This window comes from Phanerochaete carnosa (genome assembly GCF_000300595.1).
Source record: "Phanerochaete carnosa HHB-10118-sp unplaced genomic scaffold PHACAscaffold_12, whole genome shotgun sequence".
Lineage (NCBI taxonomy): Eukaryota > Fungi > Basidiomycota > Agaricomycetes > Polyporales > Phanerochaetaceae > Phanerochaete > Phanerochaete carnosa.
In genome coordinates, this window is record NW_006767639.1 from 345,502 (window position 1) to 359,887 (window position 14,386).

General features: G+C 54.3%; 7 protein-coding genes across 7 annotated transcripts; 3 read left to right on the forward strand and 4 right to left on the reverse strand.

Annotated features, from left to right (window-relative positions):
• Nucleotides 1-31: 31 nt before the first annotated feature.
• On the reverse strand, nt 32-292 carry PHACADRAFT_49122 (uncharacterized protein; the record flags this gene model as incomplete). Its single annotated transcript, XM_007401053.1, has 1 exon — nt 32-292. A coding segment is annotated over one exon (261 nt), but the record flags the coding sequence as incomplete, so codon positions are not given.
• A 101-nt stretch (nt 293-393) lies between these two features.
• Nucleotides 394-1,434, reverse strand: PHACADRAFT_105577 (uncharacterized protein; the record flags this gene model as incomplete). Its single annotated transcript, XM_007401159.1, has 2 exons — nt 394-1,132; nt 1,184-1,434. Coding segments are annotated over 2 exons (990 nt in total), but the record flags the coding sequence as incomplete, so codon positions are not given.
• A 3,575-nt stretch (nt 1,435-5,009) lies between these two features.
• PHACADRAFT_264511 (uncharacterized protein) lies at nt 5,010-5,511 on the forward strand (the record flags this gene model as incomplete). Its single annotated transcript, XM_007401160.1, has 1 exon — nt 5,010-5,511. The coding sequence occupies exon 1, from the start codon at nt 5,115-5,117 to the stop codon at nt 5,508-5,510; it is 396 nt and encodes a 131-aa protein (XP_007401222.1). The 5' UTR covers nt 5,010-5,114.
• Nucleotides 5,512-5,655: 144 nt separating this feature from the next.
• Nucleotides 5,656-7,754, reverse strand: PHACADRAFT_213797 (uncharacterized protein). The gene is made up of 7 exons (XM_007401161.1): nt 7,546-7,754; nt 7,451-7,491; nt 7,286-7,398; nt 7,014-7,233; nt 6,714-6,959; nt 6,156-6,684; nt 5,656-6,086 (listed from the first exon to the last, which is right to left on the reverse strand). Exons 1-7 carry the CDS (start codon nt 7,694-7,696, stop codon nt 5,953-5,955), a joined length of 1,434 nt encoding a protein of 477 aa, XP_007401223.1. The 5' UTR covers nt 7,697-7,754; the 3' UTR covers nt 5,656-5,952.
• A 204-nt stretch (nt 7,755-7,958) lies between these two features.
• Nucleotides 7,959-11,188, reverse strand: PHACADRAFT_264512 (uncharacterized protein). The gene is made up of 6 exons (XM_007401162.1): nt 9,951-11,188; nt 9,358-9,896; nt 8,919-9,298; nt 8,717-8,863; nt 8,479-8,663; nt 7,959-8,424 (listed from the first exon to the last, which is right to left on the reverse strand). The coding sequence occupies exons 1-6, from the start codon at nt 10,920-10,922 to the stop codon at nt 8,341-8,343; spliced, it is 2,307 nt and encodes a 768-aa protein (XP_007401224.1). The 5' UTR covers nt 10,923-11,188; the 3' UTR covers nt 7,959-8,340.
• Nucleotides 11,189-11,705: 517 nt separating this feature from the next.
• On the forward strand, nt 11,706-12,985 carry PHACADRAFT_264515 (uncharacterized protein). Its single transcript, XM_007401163.1, has 5 exons — nt 11,706-11,784; nt 11,837-12,057; nt 12,113-12,266; nt 12,344-12,574; nt 12,626-12,985. Exons 1-5 carry the CDS (start codon nt 11,751-11,753, stop codon nt 12,763-12,765), a joined length of 780 nt encoding a protein of 259 aa, XP_007401225.1. The 5' UTR covers nt 11,706-11,750; the 3' UTR covers nt 12,766-12,985.
• Nucleotides 12,966-13,793, forward strand: PHACADRAFT_105856 (uncharacterized protein; the record flags this gene model as incomplete). The annotated part of the gene is made up of 1 exon (XM_007401164.1): nt 12,966-13,793. One exon carries the CDS (start codon nt 12,966-12,968, stop codon nt 13,791-13,793), a length of 828 nt encoding a protein of 275 aa, XP_007401226.1.
• Nucleotides 13,794-14,386: the final 593 nt, after the last annotated feature.

The window sequence follows — 14,386 nt, forward strand, 5'->3', positions numbered from 1 at the left end:
TCCTTAAGGCATCTGGGCGACCACGTACTGCAAGTATCGGGTTGACGAACGCAAGGTCCTCAGACCGGACAGCCTGAAAGATGTTTACAATAGCGTGTGCAGCCATCAGGCACCGCGAGCGGGAAGTCTTGCTCCGGCGGGCAGAACCTTTATGCAAGGCGATAGTCGCGCACTGTGCCAATGTATGAATGACCAGGAGGTCGTGTCGGATTTCTTCCGGGGCAGTGTCCGTCTGTCCCAGGACGGGAATGCCCTGCTTGAAGTACTCGATGGATGCATCCAAGTTGGCCATCACATTGTTGGCATCAGACGTAGCTGTCAGACCACGGATGAGTGGCAAATCATGAAAATGAGAGACATGAGTACCGGTAGCGTTCCCCACGAGAAACGAGGCTACATGAGCAGCCCTTTCGTATAGCACGGCCGCCTTGGCATATAAGGCAAGAGGCTGGTTCGTCCGGTCGCTTCTGGGATCAGCCAAGAACAGCTGTACAGATCGTCCATAAGATGACTGGGCGCCTTGCTTCCCGGAGGGTAAGTCATTCCGAAGCTCTCGGCTTGATGACGAAGTGCATAGCTCACCGGATCGCGGGGCCAGGGAGTGTCAATGACATTTTCAGGCTCACGCTCTGTAATCAGCGAAAGCGTGTCCAGCGCAGTCGTCCAAGACTTCTCTAGGGCAAACAACTGCCACCATGCGTTAACCCGCATCTGTTCATCGGTGGAGTCGAGAGGCGGCGGGAGAAGCGCATTGGACGCATGGCGCCCAGGTCCAAACTTGTGTAGCTTACACGAACGGGCCAGCGACAAGGCTCCGCTCACGTGTTGCTGGCCTTCGAGGAGCCTGTCGCAGTCGAAGAAGTAATAAGCCAAGAGAATTTCCGCCTGCAGGGCATGCACAATGTCGGTCTGATTGGACAGTTCCTGCTGAAGGGACCGTAGCGTGCGTTGGAGGAACGCGTCTTCGTAGTCGACCTGGCGAATGATATGGATGCCCCACAAGTATACGACATAGCGAAGCACCGCGGGGATACGATCTCCGGTGTTCGCGCTACCGGTGACGCTTCGAACGAATCTTGGCTTGTCTAAGAAGAACCCAAACTTCGAAGCATGAGGTAAGAAGGCTAAAATTCTGTACGTGTATCAGCTACGATGACTTTGGAGTACTGCGATAGCTACGCACAAAGTCTGGGCAACGTTGCGCGGCGGGTCGGCAGGTTCCCACCAACTGGCGGGAAACATGGAGGGAGATGATAACACTTCTGGCAACCTAACCCCGCGCAGCTCGAGGTCGCGGATCTGGCTCTCGAGACGTTTGATTTCTTGCTCAAGCATGCGAGAATTCGAGGGTGCCGGCCCCGGAACAAAAACACATTCGTTCTCCCTGCTGAAGCGGACGCATTGACGACAAACGGGATGGTTGCCGTCACATTTCTAGCGGTTCGTTTGTTAGTATTGGCGACGAAGAGCGAGTTAAAAAAATAACCACCATTTTCCTAGACCTGGTGTAGACTGTGAGCACACCGTCGCATACATTGAAGGGCAGAAGCTAAAGACCGACTCACCGACATGCCTGGCAAGCCCAACCCCTTGGGAGATGACTTGGAACTTCCTCTTGGCTCATTTCTCTGTGGTCAGTTTCTTGCTGAGGCATAGCGAGCTGGCGGCCTTGACATATATATCAGCAGCGTCTTTCCAACTGGAGAACGGATCTCTACCTTCGTGCCCTGCCATGAGCCTTGTAGTCCCACACTCAGCTCGCCTCGGCCACCCAACGGCCTGGCGTGTGACATTTTTCTGTGCCTTCACGTCGGCCGCGCAGTCTATTGAGCTCGCAGCGCCGTTTAGCGACGGCCCTACTCTCGGTGTTCGTACCAGAAAGGCCGTAGAACGCAAAGCGCGAGTGGCAAAGAAAGCGGAAGATCCGAGGACTTAGCACATTGGCAGAATTTGCCGAGCTTAGACTCCCGAAACATCGTACTTCCGTCATGCGCAAGCTTGGGCTGGCAGGCTCACAACTCACGGGAGAAGAGCTGTTTGAGGATGTCAGCAAACCTGCATGAACGCTACAAGAAACCAAACCATACGAAGTAAGCGTGCGCAACGGATCAGGCAAAAGCTGTCGGACACCTCACTTCGTTTCGAATTGTGCGCACTGGCAATCGAAGGTAATAAGCTACAAACTTTGAGGCAAAGCAAACACTGATCGGTCACGGACATCTGAAGCCGCGGATAAACTCTGTCATCGTTGGATAGCATCAATGTCGCCTAGTTTACCCCGGGATGTCAGCAGTCATTTTCTTTCGAGTTAAGCAACCACCAGCATACAGCTGAGCAATCTGTCGCCACTGCCTCTTGGCTTAGCCGGACATAATGGATATAGCACTTTGTGGTCAGGGCTCGTATGCGCGGTTGGACAGCCAGACATCTCGAATTTCGTGATGCGACAATATTACCGTCAACATTTACACCGCCGACGTCGCTGTGTACGGTGCGGCGACGACTGTCGGATCCGGGATTCTAGGAACTAACAACGTAGTGCCTCGCATTCACGCAAAGGGTTTCGCACGACCACAGCCCTGTTCGACGAATGAGCTCAACAACCGTACACGTCACGCTGCAACATACCAGTCCAGGGGCGCATCAAGCAAAGCGAGTTCCACAGTACTGCGACTCAACACAGGAGCTACCCTGTGAGCTATGCAATAAAACAATCGAGACCGCCGCCGCTTGATGACACTAAATCATCGATCGCGCACCGTGATAGTTCTTGGTGGAACTGCGGCAACTGTCCGCGTACTGGGCGCTGAGTGAACGTTGAACAACACGCAGATGGGATCAAATGTGCCGTTGCTGCCTTGAAAACTGCGATCCGCGGCTGTTTCGCGTAAATTAATTCTAGCCTGGCATGAAAGACGAGAGCAAACGCGCCCTCGATAACCAGCAACACCGCTCTCAGAGAGATACGCCTTACGGAGTACCATTGAGAGAACTCCCCGAGCACTCCCCGACGTTATGTGAGGCATGAACGACGAGGGTTAATCTCCGGATTGCAGGACATACAATAGTCTAGCGGAAAGGACGAAAATACAAAGTCAGGATGAAGGCACAAGGATTCAGACACCGAAGAACTGACCCTAAACTACATCACGTGAGATCTCACTTACCGTGTCTGTGCGCGCTCGCGTCGCGACAGCCTTTCTGGACCAAACCAAGGCGCGAAGCTTTGCCTTAGTTTTTGCTCAAATTCTTGCACTCGATAACTGTTGGAAAATGTCTCAAGCATCCGGCAAGCAGGTCATGTCGGGCCTGAGGACCGTTAAACGCGACTTTTCTTCGAATTCTGTAACATCTGGCAGCCAAACGACGGACTCAGGAGAGTCTTCGCGTCAACAGAAGTTGACCGCATCAGAAATGCGGCTGAAGCTCATACAAGAAGCTCTGAACGGCACATCCGCTCGGGAGGAGAAGAAGCAGCCGTTCTCGGGGTCTAGTCAAACGACAACGAGTGGCTCAAACCCCGCCGGTTTGAAGCGGCCTTCGCCCACCGACAACCAGCCGGGCGGAAGAAAAGGCAGCTGCCTTCATCCTGGAATACGTCGTTCGACTCCCAATCGGCCAGCATAGCCTCGTATTCCAGCACGCGGGCCTTGTCTGTATCCGCCACGGTCAACAGCGCGTCAAAGACGACTATAACCGTCGCTTCGACTACCCAGCCTTCAACTACGGCAGCTGGCGTCTCTGGTGTCTTCCTGAGTCAAGAACAGACGCATATATTGAAGCTAGTGGAAGCCGGAGAGAGTTTATTCTACACGGGAAGTGCTGGTGAGTTCGCGTGCCATTCTGTCTTATTGAGGCTGTCGAGCGCGTCTTTACGCTGTCTCTGATCTTTTCCCTCTCAGGTACGGGAAAGTCTGTGCTCCTGAGAGAAATTATAAGAGTACTTCGCAAACGTTACTCTAAAACCGGCGATGCTGTCGCGGTTACGGCGTCAACTGGTACGCGCCTCCGGCTCTCGAGGAATTATGCTAACGGCGCATATATGCAGGTATTGCTGCATGCAACATCGGAGGTGTGACGATACACTCCTTTGCGGGTGTAGGAATTGGCGTCGATTCTGCAGAGCAGCTCACAACAAGGATACGCAAGAATAAGAAGGCAATGTCGAGATGGCTCAGGACGAAGGTACTCATTATTGATGAAGGTCAGTTCCGGCTTAGTCTATTATTGTGCTGAGATCATCCATAAACTTCCGTTATCTGCAGTTTCCATGGTTGACGGGGATCTCTTCGACAAGCTCGCTCAAATCGGGAGCGCTCTTCGAAGAGATTCAAGACCTTTTGGTGGGATCCAAGTACGTCCTCCAGAAATGATACTAGAGGCGCATGCTCAGATATATTGGCCATGATAGGTGATAGTCACTGGAGATTTCTTTCAACTGCCACCGGTAACTAGAGGTACTGACCCGAAGTTCGCGTTTGAAGCGGAATACTGGAAGAAGGCAGTTAAGAAAACCTTCAATCTGACCAGAGTTTTCCGGCAGAGGGATCCTGGTGAGATGTTCCCGCATAAGCTGCGATTCAGTGCCTGACGTATTGGCGGACTCTGGCTGAACAGAATTTGTCGACATGTTGAACGAGATGCGGTTTGGGCGACTCTCAAACCGTTCGGTCGGAAAGTTCAGGAGCCTGTCTCGGCCGATAGGGTACGATGACGGCGTCAGCGCTACGGAATTGTAAGTCCCCTCTCTGCTCAGCAACAAAGCTCTATTCACTAACCCTGTGCAGATTCCCTCGTAGAGAAGATGTTGAAAGGTCCAATAGCACGCGCATGGGAACCTTGAATACTGAGACTCACGTGTACTCCGCATCACATGGGGGCAAACTGTTCGGCACGGAACAGGGCGAGAAGCTGCTTGCGAACTTCATGGCACCCGGTCAGCTAACACTGAAGGTTGGTGCACAAGTGCGTAACTCTCCATTCTCCATCTGCAATCTCCGACCCGTTGTTGACATTTTCTTCCCGCGAAGGTCATGTTGATCAAGAACATGGACGAGCTGAACGTCAACGGTAGCATGGGTACCATTCTTGAGTTTGTCGAACCGAGCCAGTATATGCAAAACCCGGATGACCCGTATACCGTCGATACGAAGCCGGGATCGAAGCCGAACTCGGCCGCTCCTGCCAAGGACACGAAAAAGAGCGCGGCTATCGCCCAGAAGTGGCCTGTCGTCGAGTTCACAAATCCCAAGCGCAGGTTACTCATTCAGCCTGAGGCATGGAAAGTCGAGCTGCCCGACGGAGAGGTGCAGATTAGCAGGACTCAAGTGAGGCTTTCCTGGTGCTTGTTGTGGGCGCTCCTTCTCCATGCTCACTGCATACATACATCTCAGCTCCCTCTTATCCTGGCCTGGGCAATGTCTATCCACAAATCGCAGGGACAAACGCTCGAGCGCGTCAAAGTTGACCTCGGCCGCATCTTCGAGAAAGGTATGTCTCCTTTTCGGTGACTTTGTTCGCATATAATGTCCGATCAACAGGCCAGGCGTACGTTGCGCTTTCCCGAGCGACATCTCTAGAAGGGCTGCAGGTGCTCAATTTCGACCCTGTGAAGGTTAGTGACATCTCCATTCTGCGCCGATATGCAGCCACTAAACCTCGCGCTAGGTGAAGGCACACCCGAAAGTCATCGACTGGAGCAAGACGTTGGAGGTCATCCCGATCTGATAGGGCTTCCGTGCATGCTACATCACAGATCGGATGGAATGCATACTGTCAATGTTCGATGTAATGGTACCTATCAAGTACAATAATAAGATACTTCGTCCCGCCGATGTAATGCGCGTGCCTGCGTAACTGCGCAACATCGCCCGAACCTGCCCGACCGTGCCCGCTGCGACTGTCGGTCGCCAAGCTGACACGGAATTTACGTATCACAGCGTCTTCGCCGCCTCACTTGCCCCGCAACGCAGGAGATGTCATGAGAAACTCGTTGACTCGCTTCAGCGTCGCCCTGGCAGGATTGGCTTGTGGCCGACTGGTAATAATCCACTGCAGGCGCGTGCTGATAGATTTCTTGTCGATAGCTGTATCACCCCGGGGGTAACTCCGTCAGGCACCCTTGGGACTTCTGATAGAGCAACAGGTGAACATACCTGTGCCACCCCTGTCCTCTGGCCGCAGGAACTGCCCGGCGTTGTCGAAGAACAGCTGGAGAACGATCAGCGCGATGCCAACACTGGCATCCTTCCCACTGTCACAGCATATACACACGGCTTTCCCGCGCGACAACTGCAAGTCTACAAACGGCATCGCGCGCGGGAGCACGCTCTCCAAGAATAATTTCTGGCCGCGCTTCCCCTGTGGCAGCTGCAGTCTAAGTAGATCATCCCTGGGGGCTGGTTCAACGGCCTGTGTTGCCGGCTCCTCTGATATCAACACGTAAGAGATGCCGTCTGCGCTGTCCGTGAGGCTGTGCGGCAGGGGCAGTGGCAGATCTGATAGCTTTCCTACCAACAGCGTTCCTTGCACCTTCGCGATCTTTGTGGGGCCTGCTGTGCATCGGCCGTCGCCGTACCTTTCGGCGCGTTGTGCGACGAGGTCTCCTATCAGGCCGGGGAGCGAGAATCGATCCGTGTTGAGGATCCGGTCTCTGTTCCGCCAGAACATATCCGGTGTGAGACCCTTGAGGCCCGACATGAGCGGTGCTTCACACAGATGTCATCAAGAATGCTTGCCTGGCCCCACAGTTCGTGATCATCTCCCGAGCCTTGGATGTACGAGAAGCCGTTTGACCGTCTCTCGAAGCCTTCTTCTATCTGCTTCGAGGCCGAGATGCAAACGACAGGGTAAAACGTTCCGTCGGACAGTGGTGGTAGATGGGGATACAAAGACGTCGAGGGGGTGACCCAGAGTGGTCGCAGGGAGTGAGTTAGGTTAGGAAGGTCGTAAGAGGAGTTCTAGAGGTCGTGCCATGAGTCAACTGCAGTCACAATTAACCAACCCACACCCACGGTTAGCAATCTAGCCCAATCATCCAACTGTGTTTCAATCTGGGCATGTTCTTGACGGCTGACCGCAGCCGGTGACGTGAACAAAGACACGTCCCACTCGTCACCTTTTCCATGGCGCATACACATAGCACGATTCACAACAGCACACCATATAGGCACCGTTTTTGACAGCGCATCTGGCATTCGTTTGCCAGAACGTGTCGAATCTACCAAGAGCAGGCTGGTTACTCCTCAACCCGTCCAGGCGATTGAAATATCGGCTGGAGACTCACCCGCCGTGCTGCACGATGAACGGCAGTAGATGAACATTGGGCCTCCGGAGGTTGAAGGTCCAATTATTGAAGTGGCCGTCCGTCGACTTGAAGTATGCTACTTCTCCACTGGCCTAGCGTGCAGCTGTGAGCAGCAGTATTGAAAGCCTGGCGAGGTGGGCTCACGATCGTTGGATCGACATACCACGCTCCACAGCGCAGATTCGCTGCGTTTCAAATGAATCTTCTGCTCGCAACCTTTTCGATGGTATGCGACTTACGAACCACGGGCAGGTCAGGGTACGCTCTGCAGGCCGCCTTCACGAACTCGCAATCTTCTGCGATAGAGTGCACACGATTATAAATGTCAAGCGACTCTCTCCGCAGATATGCGAGTGCTTCGCTCTTGACGTTCGGATCTTCCGCAGTCATCGAGGAAAGTACCTGCGCTCTGACTTCTCAGGCTATGAGCCTGACGGAGAATGGTCGTGGAAGGAACGGGATGATATAAAATTTTTGGCCAATCAGAACTGGAGTAAGAAACTTCGTGGCGTTCGGCTCTCCGGCATGCTACCGTTAGCACCCTTCACCGGGAGGAAACACGCACACCATCGTTGGCACGCTGGGTGTTTCCCCAAATACTGCCATAGAGTCCCACGAAAGCACTCAGTCTTTTTATATTTCTACCCGTAATGAAACAATTATCTGTGCGAGCTGTACTCTATGTCGGTAAAGATGTTGCTGCGTTGAGATCTGCATGCAGGCCGCGCGGTCTATGTAATCAATTTGTGACAATAACTGTAGAGAGAGCGGGTCCGAGTCGTTAAGAGGAATGCTGTGTTTTACACAAGGAGGGCGCAATGTAAGCGACAACATGCACAGAGAGGAGAGACAGAGGGTGCGAACGGAAGAGGCAGATACTAAGATGAGTCAGCCAGTCAGAAGATGATAGAGCAACACGAGGTCAGAAGTCCACAAAATGAATGGGAAGAGGTCGTGACCGGTGTATAGGGGCGCGCACAACGCGATGACGAAGGAATGTAGGTAAGGGAAGGCGCGTCAAGGACACCAAGAGTTTACTTGGACTTTGCGATTTCCCGCGCCGCCTTGATGAGAGGAGAGAGCGTGCGCAATGGCTCCGACATCTTGAAGAATGAGTGCTAAAGACAACAGTGTCAGACTCCATCAAGACACAGATCGATACAGTAACTCACCTGCAGGAGCTCTGAAGCTGATGGTCGCTTCTCCGCATCCACCTCAAGTGTCTTCGCGAGATAATCTCTGAATGTACTCGACAGTGATTCAGGGTTCGCAATCGTGGGCGTGCCGTTAGTCGCAATGAGATACAACGCCTTTAGAGGATTCTGATTGAGGTATGGCGGTTCACCCTCGATCATCTCTGCACGCAGTTTTGATTAGTTGAATGGCGGGGGTCTCGGGGCGAAACCATACCGATCGCCATGATACCTAAACTCCAGATGTCGACCTTAGGTCCGTACTCTTTCCGAGTGACAACTTCGGGAGCCATCCAGTATGGTGTGCCTACCATGGTTGTCCGCTTTGCGCCATCCGAAATCTGGGCACAGAAACCGAAGTCGGCTGCAGACACTATGAGCCTCCGATGAGTCTCTACAACAAGTATAGAAATACTTACTTAGTTTGATGTCCCCGTTCATCGAGAGCAGGACGTTGTCGCTCTTGATGTCACGGTGGATGACACCATGCCGGTGCAGGTGCTCGAGGCCTTGACATGTCTCGCGTGAGACGGCAGCAATCTGGCCTTCTGACATCAAGTTGGCAGTGACGACGTCTGTCAGGGAACCGCCCTCCATGTACTCCATGACTACCCAGAGCTCGTTCTTGTGCAGGAACGAGTCGATGTAGTTGACAATATTTGGATGCCGCGACGCGCGCATGACGAGAATCTCGTTGATGATGAGGTCCTTCTTCGGCTGCTTGTCCAAATCCATCTGCTTGATGGCGACAGATAGATTGGTGCCGACTTGGTATGCTGTGTACACACCACCAGAGGCACTGATTACGGGAAATAAGACTTCTTTGGGGAAACTAGAACCACGGAAGCATGTACTCACCCTGCACCAATCTTCACCAGGTTGCGGTACAGCTTGGTGGGATCAGCGTCTGTACATATCACCTGCAGCCGCTTGACGATATCCGCCTCCTTGTCCTTGTCGCCCTTCTTCTCCTTCCGTGGCCGAGGCGTTGCTACGCCAGCCGCGGCAGCTTTTTGCAAGCTTGCAGTGGCAGGACTCGGCTGAGCTGGCTGCTGCTGCCTTCGCTCCCGATCCGCTGCGCCTGGCGACGACCTCTCAGCTCCCGGGTCCGACTTCGACGGCTTCGGTGATTGCCCGTTCGAGTGTCCGTGCCCATTGTGAGTGGGCCCAGGGCCCGGAGAACGCCGATCACGCGTCGTGCTGGTCGTGTTCGCGCGGGCGAGCTGGTCCGGCGTCTTCGGCGGCTTGTGCTGTGGGAGGCGTTGTGATGTCGAGCGGTCAAGCGTCGGCGTGAGCGGAGAAGGAACAGGGGGAGCAGGACGGTACGACGACAGTGATGGCGCCTGAGATGGCAGCTGTGACTTTGCTGGCTGCTTTGGAGGGGGAGGCGCAGCACGCTTGATGCAAAGCGTCAGCTGCGCAGAAGCCGACCAAAAGCGATCAGTACTCACCGGGTTCTGGAAATTCTCGTCTGCGTAGCCACGAGGTTGCGGCTGGCTGGGCGCTGTCACCGTCTGGGGGGCAGGTATCGCGCCCATCTTGTCCCAAACAGATCCCTCGCCACGTCCCTCCTGGTAGAATTTGACAATTTCCATGACCGCTTGCGGGTTTTTCTCCTGCTCCAACTTGGAGATGCCGCTTTCCTGAAGGAGCTGTTGCCATTCCTTCGGAAGACCGGTGAACTCACCGGTAGAAGAATTGAAGCCGACGTGCGTGAGGTGGACAGGATCGTACGGCGTACTGATCTCAAGGCGCTTGGAGCTATTGAGGAGATCGGACATGAAGTTAAACATGCCCTTCTTGGACTTTGTCGCCGTCGTGCTGCTGCGAGAGCGTATGCCCGATGCAGTCTGTGACAGGATGGAAGAGGTATCAGGCATGGGGGGAGGTGGGGGTACGCTCAGTGGTTCCGGTGAATCCGAGTGTGGATGGTTTGGAGTGTGAGGAGACATTACAGGATCCGAGAGGCGATTTCTAGACAAGGAACCCTGGGTAGGGAAGATGTCGTTCAATGTCGCCGTGTTCGCGCGAGAGGGGCGCGGAGGCGGGGCGGTACCAGTAGCCATGGGCGAGCTGGTCGCGGCGAAAGGATCCGTGTCTATGTTGGCCTTGGCAGTGCTGTGTTTCCGGACAGGCTGGGGCTTGTGCAGCGAATTGCGCGATTTAGGAGACGAGTTTGACTGTGTCGGCGATGAGATTTTGGAGGTAGTAGCAGGAGACGGCGGAGGCGGAGCCTGCCTCGAGGGAATAAATGGGTCTTGGTAGCTATCAGCAGCCGCGGCGTGATAGTTAGCTTGGGCTAGGAGATCGTTGTATTCCTGGATAGACTCCCTCGAAGGGCGGTGGTACTCGACGGTAATCCTAGAGTGGCGAGTGTTTGAATGTACGGCTCTCTGGTTGACGGCGCTTTGCGACGAGGACATCCCAAAAGGATTGGAGGGCGAGTCAAAAGATGTGGACGTCAGCTGGAAGTGTTTCTGGTACTGATATTGACCTGGCAAGTGGTGTCCGTGAGGCTTGACGGTGTGGGTGAAACAAGGCGAGCACGTTTCCGTTGGCAACGATCTCAATCGTGATCAGGACAGCCCTGAGATGAGATTATACGACCCAGACGTAAAGAAAGTGGTGATACTGTCGTGGCCGGCAGTGAGGAGGGACGTAGCAGAGGTATAGGAGGGCGTGCTCGTCGCACTCGCCGATGAGGTCGAGGTCAAAGTTGTCAAGTGCTACTGTTGTCGTTGCACGCTTAAACGAGACGTTGCCAAACTGAGCCGATCGATCTTATGTAAGCTGTGAATATGAAAAACCCCCCGAAATTGGAGCCCGAGACATATTTCTTCGAGGACCCGGCCACGGAGAACTTTCAGATAGCCTTTACAACGCATGCAGATCTCTCTAAAACGCTCTATAGATACCGCGAGGTTGCGGACATTTGCATCTGATGTGACCGCACACAGCGTGAGGAGGCACTCTGAGTCTGTTCTTTGTGCAATATAAGGCGAAAAATCTCAGGATATGTTCAAGTATCCCTAGCTCACTCCAACGATCCCACAAAGTATATAAGTGCGTTAAAATTAGCATGCCTACGCAAGGGTCGCGAAGGCGACAAGGTCGATCTCGTGATTGACATGTTACGCGCATAATTATCGTGACAGCCATGTTGGGCGTGACCGTCTCTTGGACGCGAACCACGTCGTGCCCGCATTTTCGTCCCTTTTCTCTGACCAGCTCACAAACAATATTGACGGAGCATGCAAGCAAGCCTGGACGCACTGTCCCTGAAACGTACAGTTTTCACTTCTTCGAAGACACTCGCCACTCTGAGTCCACGGCGCAGATCTGACGCGAGCTTTGACATGCCTCTCAAAATACGGAGATGATATGGTGGTCTACGCAACGCGCCAGCATCTGGCCCTATCCGCCACGAACTCGTCCTTGTCCGCATACTGTCGTTTCAAATACAGCCGACAGTTCTTTTCACGCTATACTGTGCAGGAAGAGCCCAATTGGGACGCGAAGGACGATACGATTAGGGTGTCTGGGCAGCTACTGGTCAAGGTAAGCACGCGCCATCTATAAGCATCCAAGCCAATGCATATCGATACGCATATAGTCACTGCTTTCTATCCTGAAACCTGCAACCGCCGCAAAGTCAGTCGAACGCTGCGAACTGACCTTTGTAGAGGGCGGTGCGGCTCAACAATTGGATGCAGAGGAGGGAGATAGCCTTGAAAGCAGACTGATTGTGCGTCTATACTGCAAACACGGTAATTCCGCGTCCTGAGCCTGCCATCCCTTTGTTCCGGCTCGTGGATGCCCTCTGACTTTGGTGCCGCATCTGCAGGAGTAGTGAAAACCCATCGGCTATTATTGAACGACGCAGCGAATCTGATGGTCCCAGGCTTATCAAATTCTCCGCAGGAGTCGAAGTTGAGTGTAGGTGCAAGATCGCTCAAGGACCTCCTAGACCACTTTCCGATAGCGAAGGGACCGAAGAGCGACCCTCAGATCATATGGGTTTTCAACGATGATGAAGTTATCCTGAAAGGACTGGAGTCATCGCTTGATACAAGTGGTGAGTTGTGCTGTCGATTAACTACGTAACGTGTTCACCATATGTGCGCAGTAAAGGGTCAGCTCGCTACCGAGCTTTCAGTCAGCCCGGCCGAATTCGACGTTTACGATGTATATGAACCACCGTTAACAGTTGGCCTCCACCTGAGAGAGTTCATGGTATGTGTGCCACTACAGTACGTCTCGATCTGAGTGGCGATAGGAGAATCAGGGACCACCATTCGCGGATTCCCCGACATGAAATGTCTGCCGGTAAGCGACGGACAAACTGGATCTGCGAGGTACACGATTGCCGCAGTCCGGACGTCATTGTCACCGCAGCCCTTACGCCAAGACATGTTGCTTGATTTGGTATCAGCCAGAGCCCGTGCGCTAATTGTAATCCTTTTTGTATGCAGGCTACGATAATGTTCGCCGAATCACTCGCATTAAACCTCGACTTGCGCTTCACAGAGCCGGCCGCTCCGCTTTTCATCGATATCGACGGCGATCTCTCCGAGACCCTCTTCGTCATCTCCACGAACCAAGTGCGCGAGGAGGACATCCCCTCGGGGGTACAGCCGCGCGTGCACGCGCCGAGCCGCGAAGAGAGCATGCAGCCGCGCGGCAGAAAACGCGAGCTCGAGTCCGCCGAGCCCGAGGCGCATGGGCACGACGAGGCAGGGGTGCACGCGCGAGGCACCGTCACGCCGAGCAGCGCGCGCAAGAAGCCGCAGAAGGTCGTCGTGCACGCGGACCGCGACTCTGTCGCGCGTGAGCTGCAGGGGAGCCAGTGCAGATCTTCGGTCGTGCGCTCGATGCCGCCGCCGTCGCTGCCCCCGCACAGCATGAACCCGCTCGCGCCACCGCAAGTGGAGCGCGAGCCGCTTTTCTTGCCTGGGTCGCAGGTGGAGCGCGAGCCGCTGTTCTTGCCCGGGTCGCAGGTGCCGCTGTCGCAGGCCGCCGAGGCCGCGATACGCGCGTCGGGCCTGGGCATCGAGAACATGACGGTGGACGAGTTTGCGGCGATGATGGAGGACGAGGGCGAGGAGGTCGGCGCCGGGGCACCCGCGGAAGACGCTCAAGATGCAGAGATGGGGGAGGAGCGCGACGAGCTGGAGGATGAAATCATGCGCGAGAGCAGCTTCGACCTGTATGAAGACACGCACACGGAGTTCGCGCCTACGCAGGGGGACGTGAGTGCAAAGGTACGCATCTCTTACTGGCATAACGTGTGTTAGCTGACAGCGATACGTAGACGTTCAGACCTTTATTTGACGATTAGTCTATTTCTGGTTGCCCGTTGCTTTGCTGGACATGACGTTCGGCGGCTATACGGCAACACACGTACCGAGGTGTACGCCCCATGAGCTTTTTGACAAGCAAAGCCAGTTCACACTGGTGGTGGGGCCTGAGTAGTCTTCATAGTCTTACACGCAGGCATCGATGCAGGAAGGCCATGGGATGGCTTGTCATACAGGACTCGTGTTCGCTAATGATACAGTGTACAAGCAATCAGACCTCTATTCAACTTCCTCCCCGTAAGACTGTCCGCTTCTCCGCTCAGCGTACGTGCCGTAGATATCGTACATGGTGCAAATGAAGCACAGTCGTGATTAGAATGCATGAGCGAGTCCGTGATTATGCGTTCGGCGTCATAGATATATAGTCATAATGTCCTATGCACCACCACGGGCGGTAAGTACGCTTCCCGCTCCTTCGGCAGGGAATACTCACATGACAAATTCGTTACAAGCATCGCGCCTCGTCATGAGGTGGATGCACAGGGGCTCAGAGCACGGCGATCGAGCTCGCAGGGGGGTTCGGGGTGATG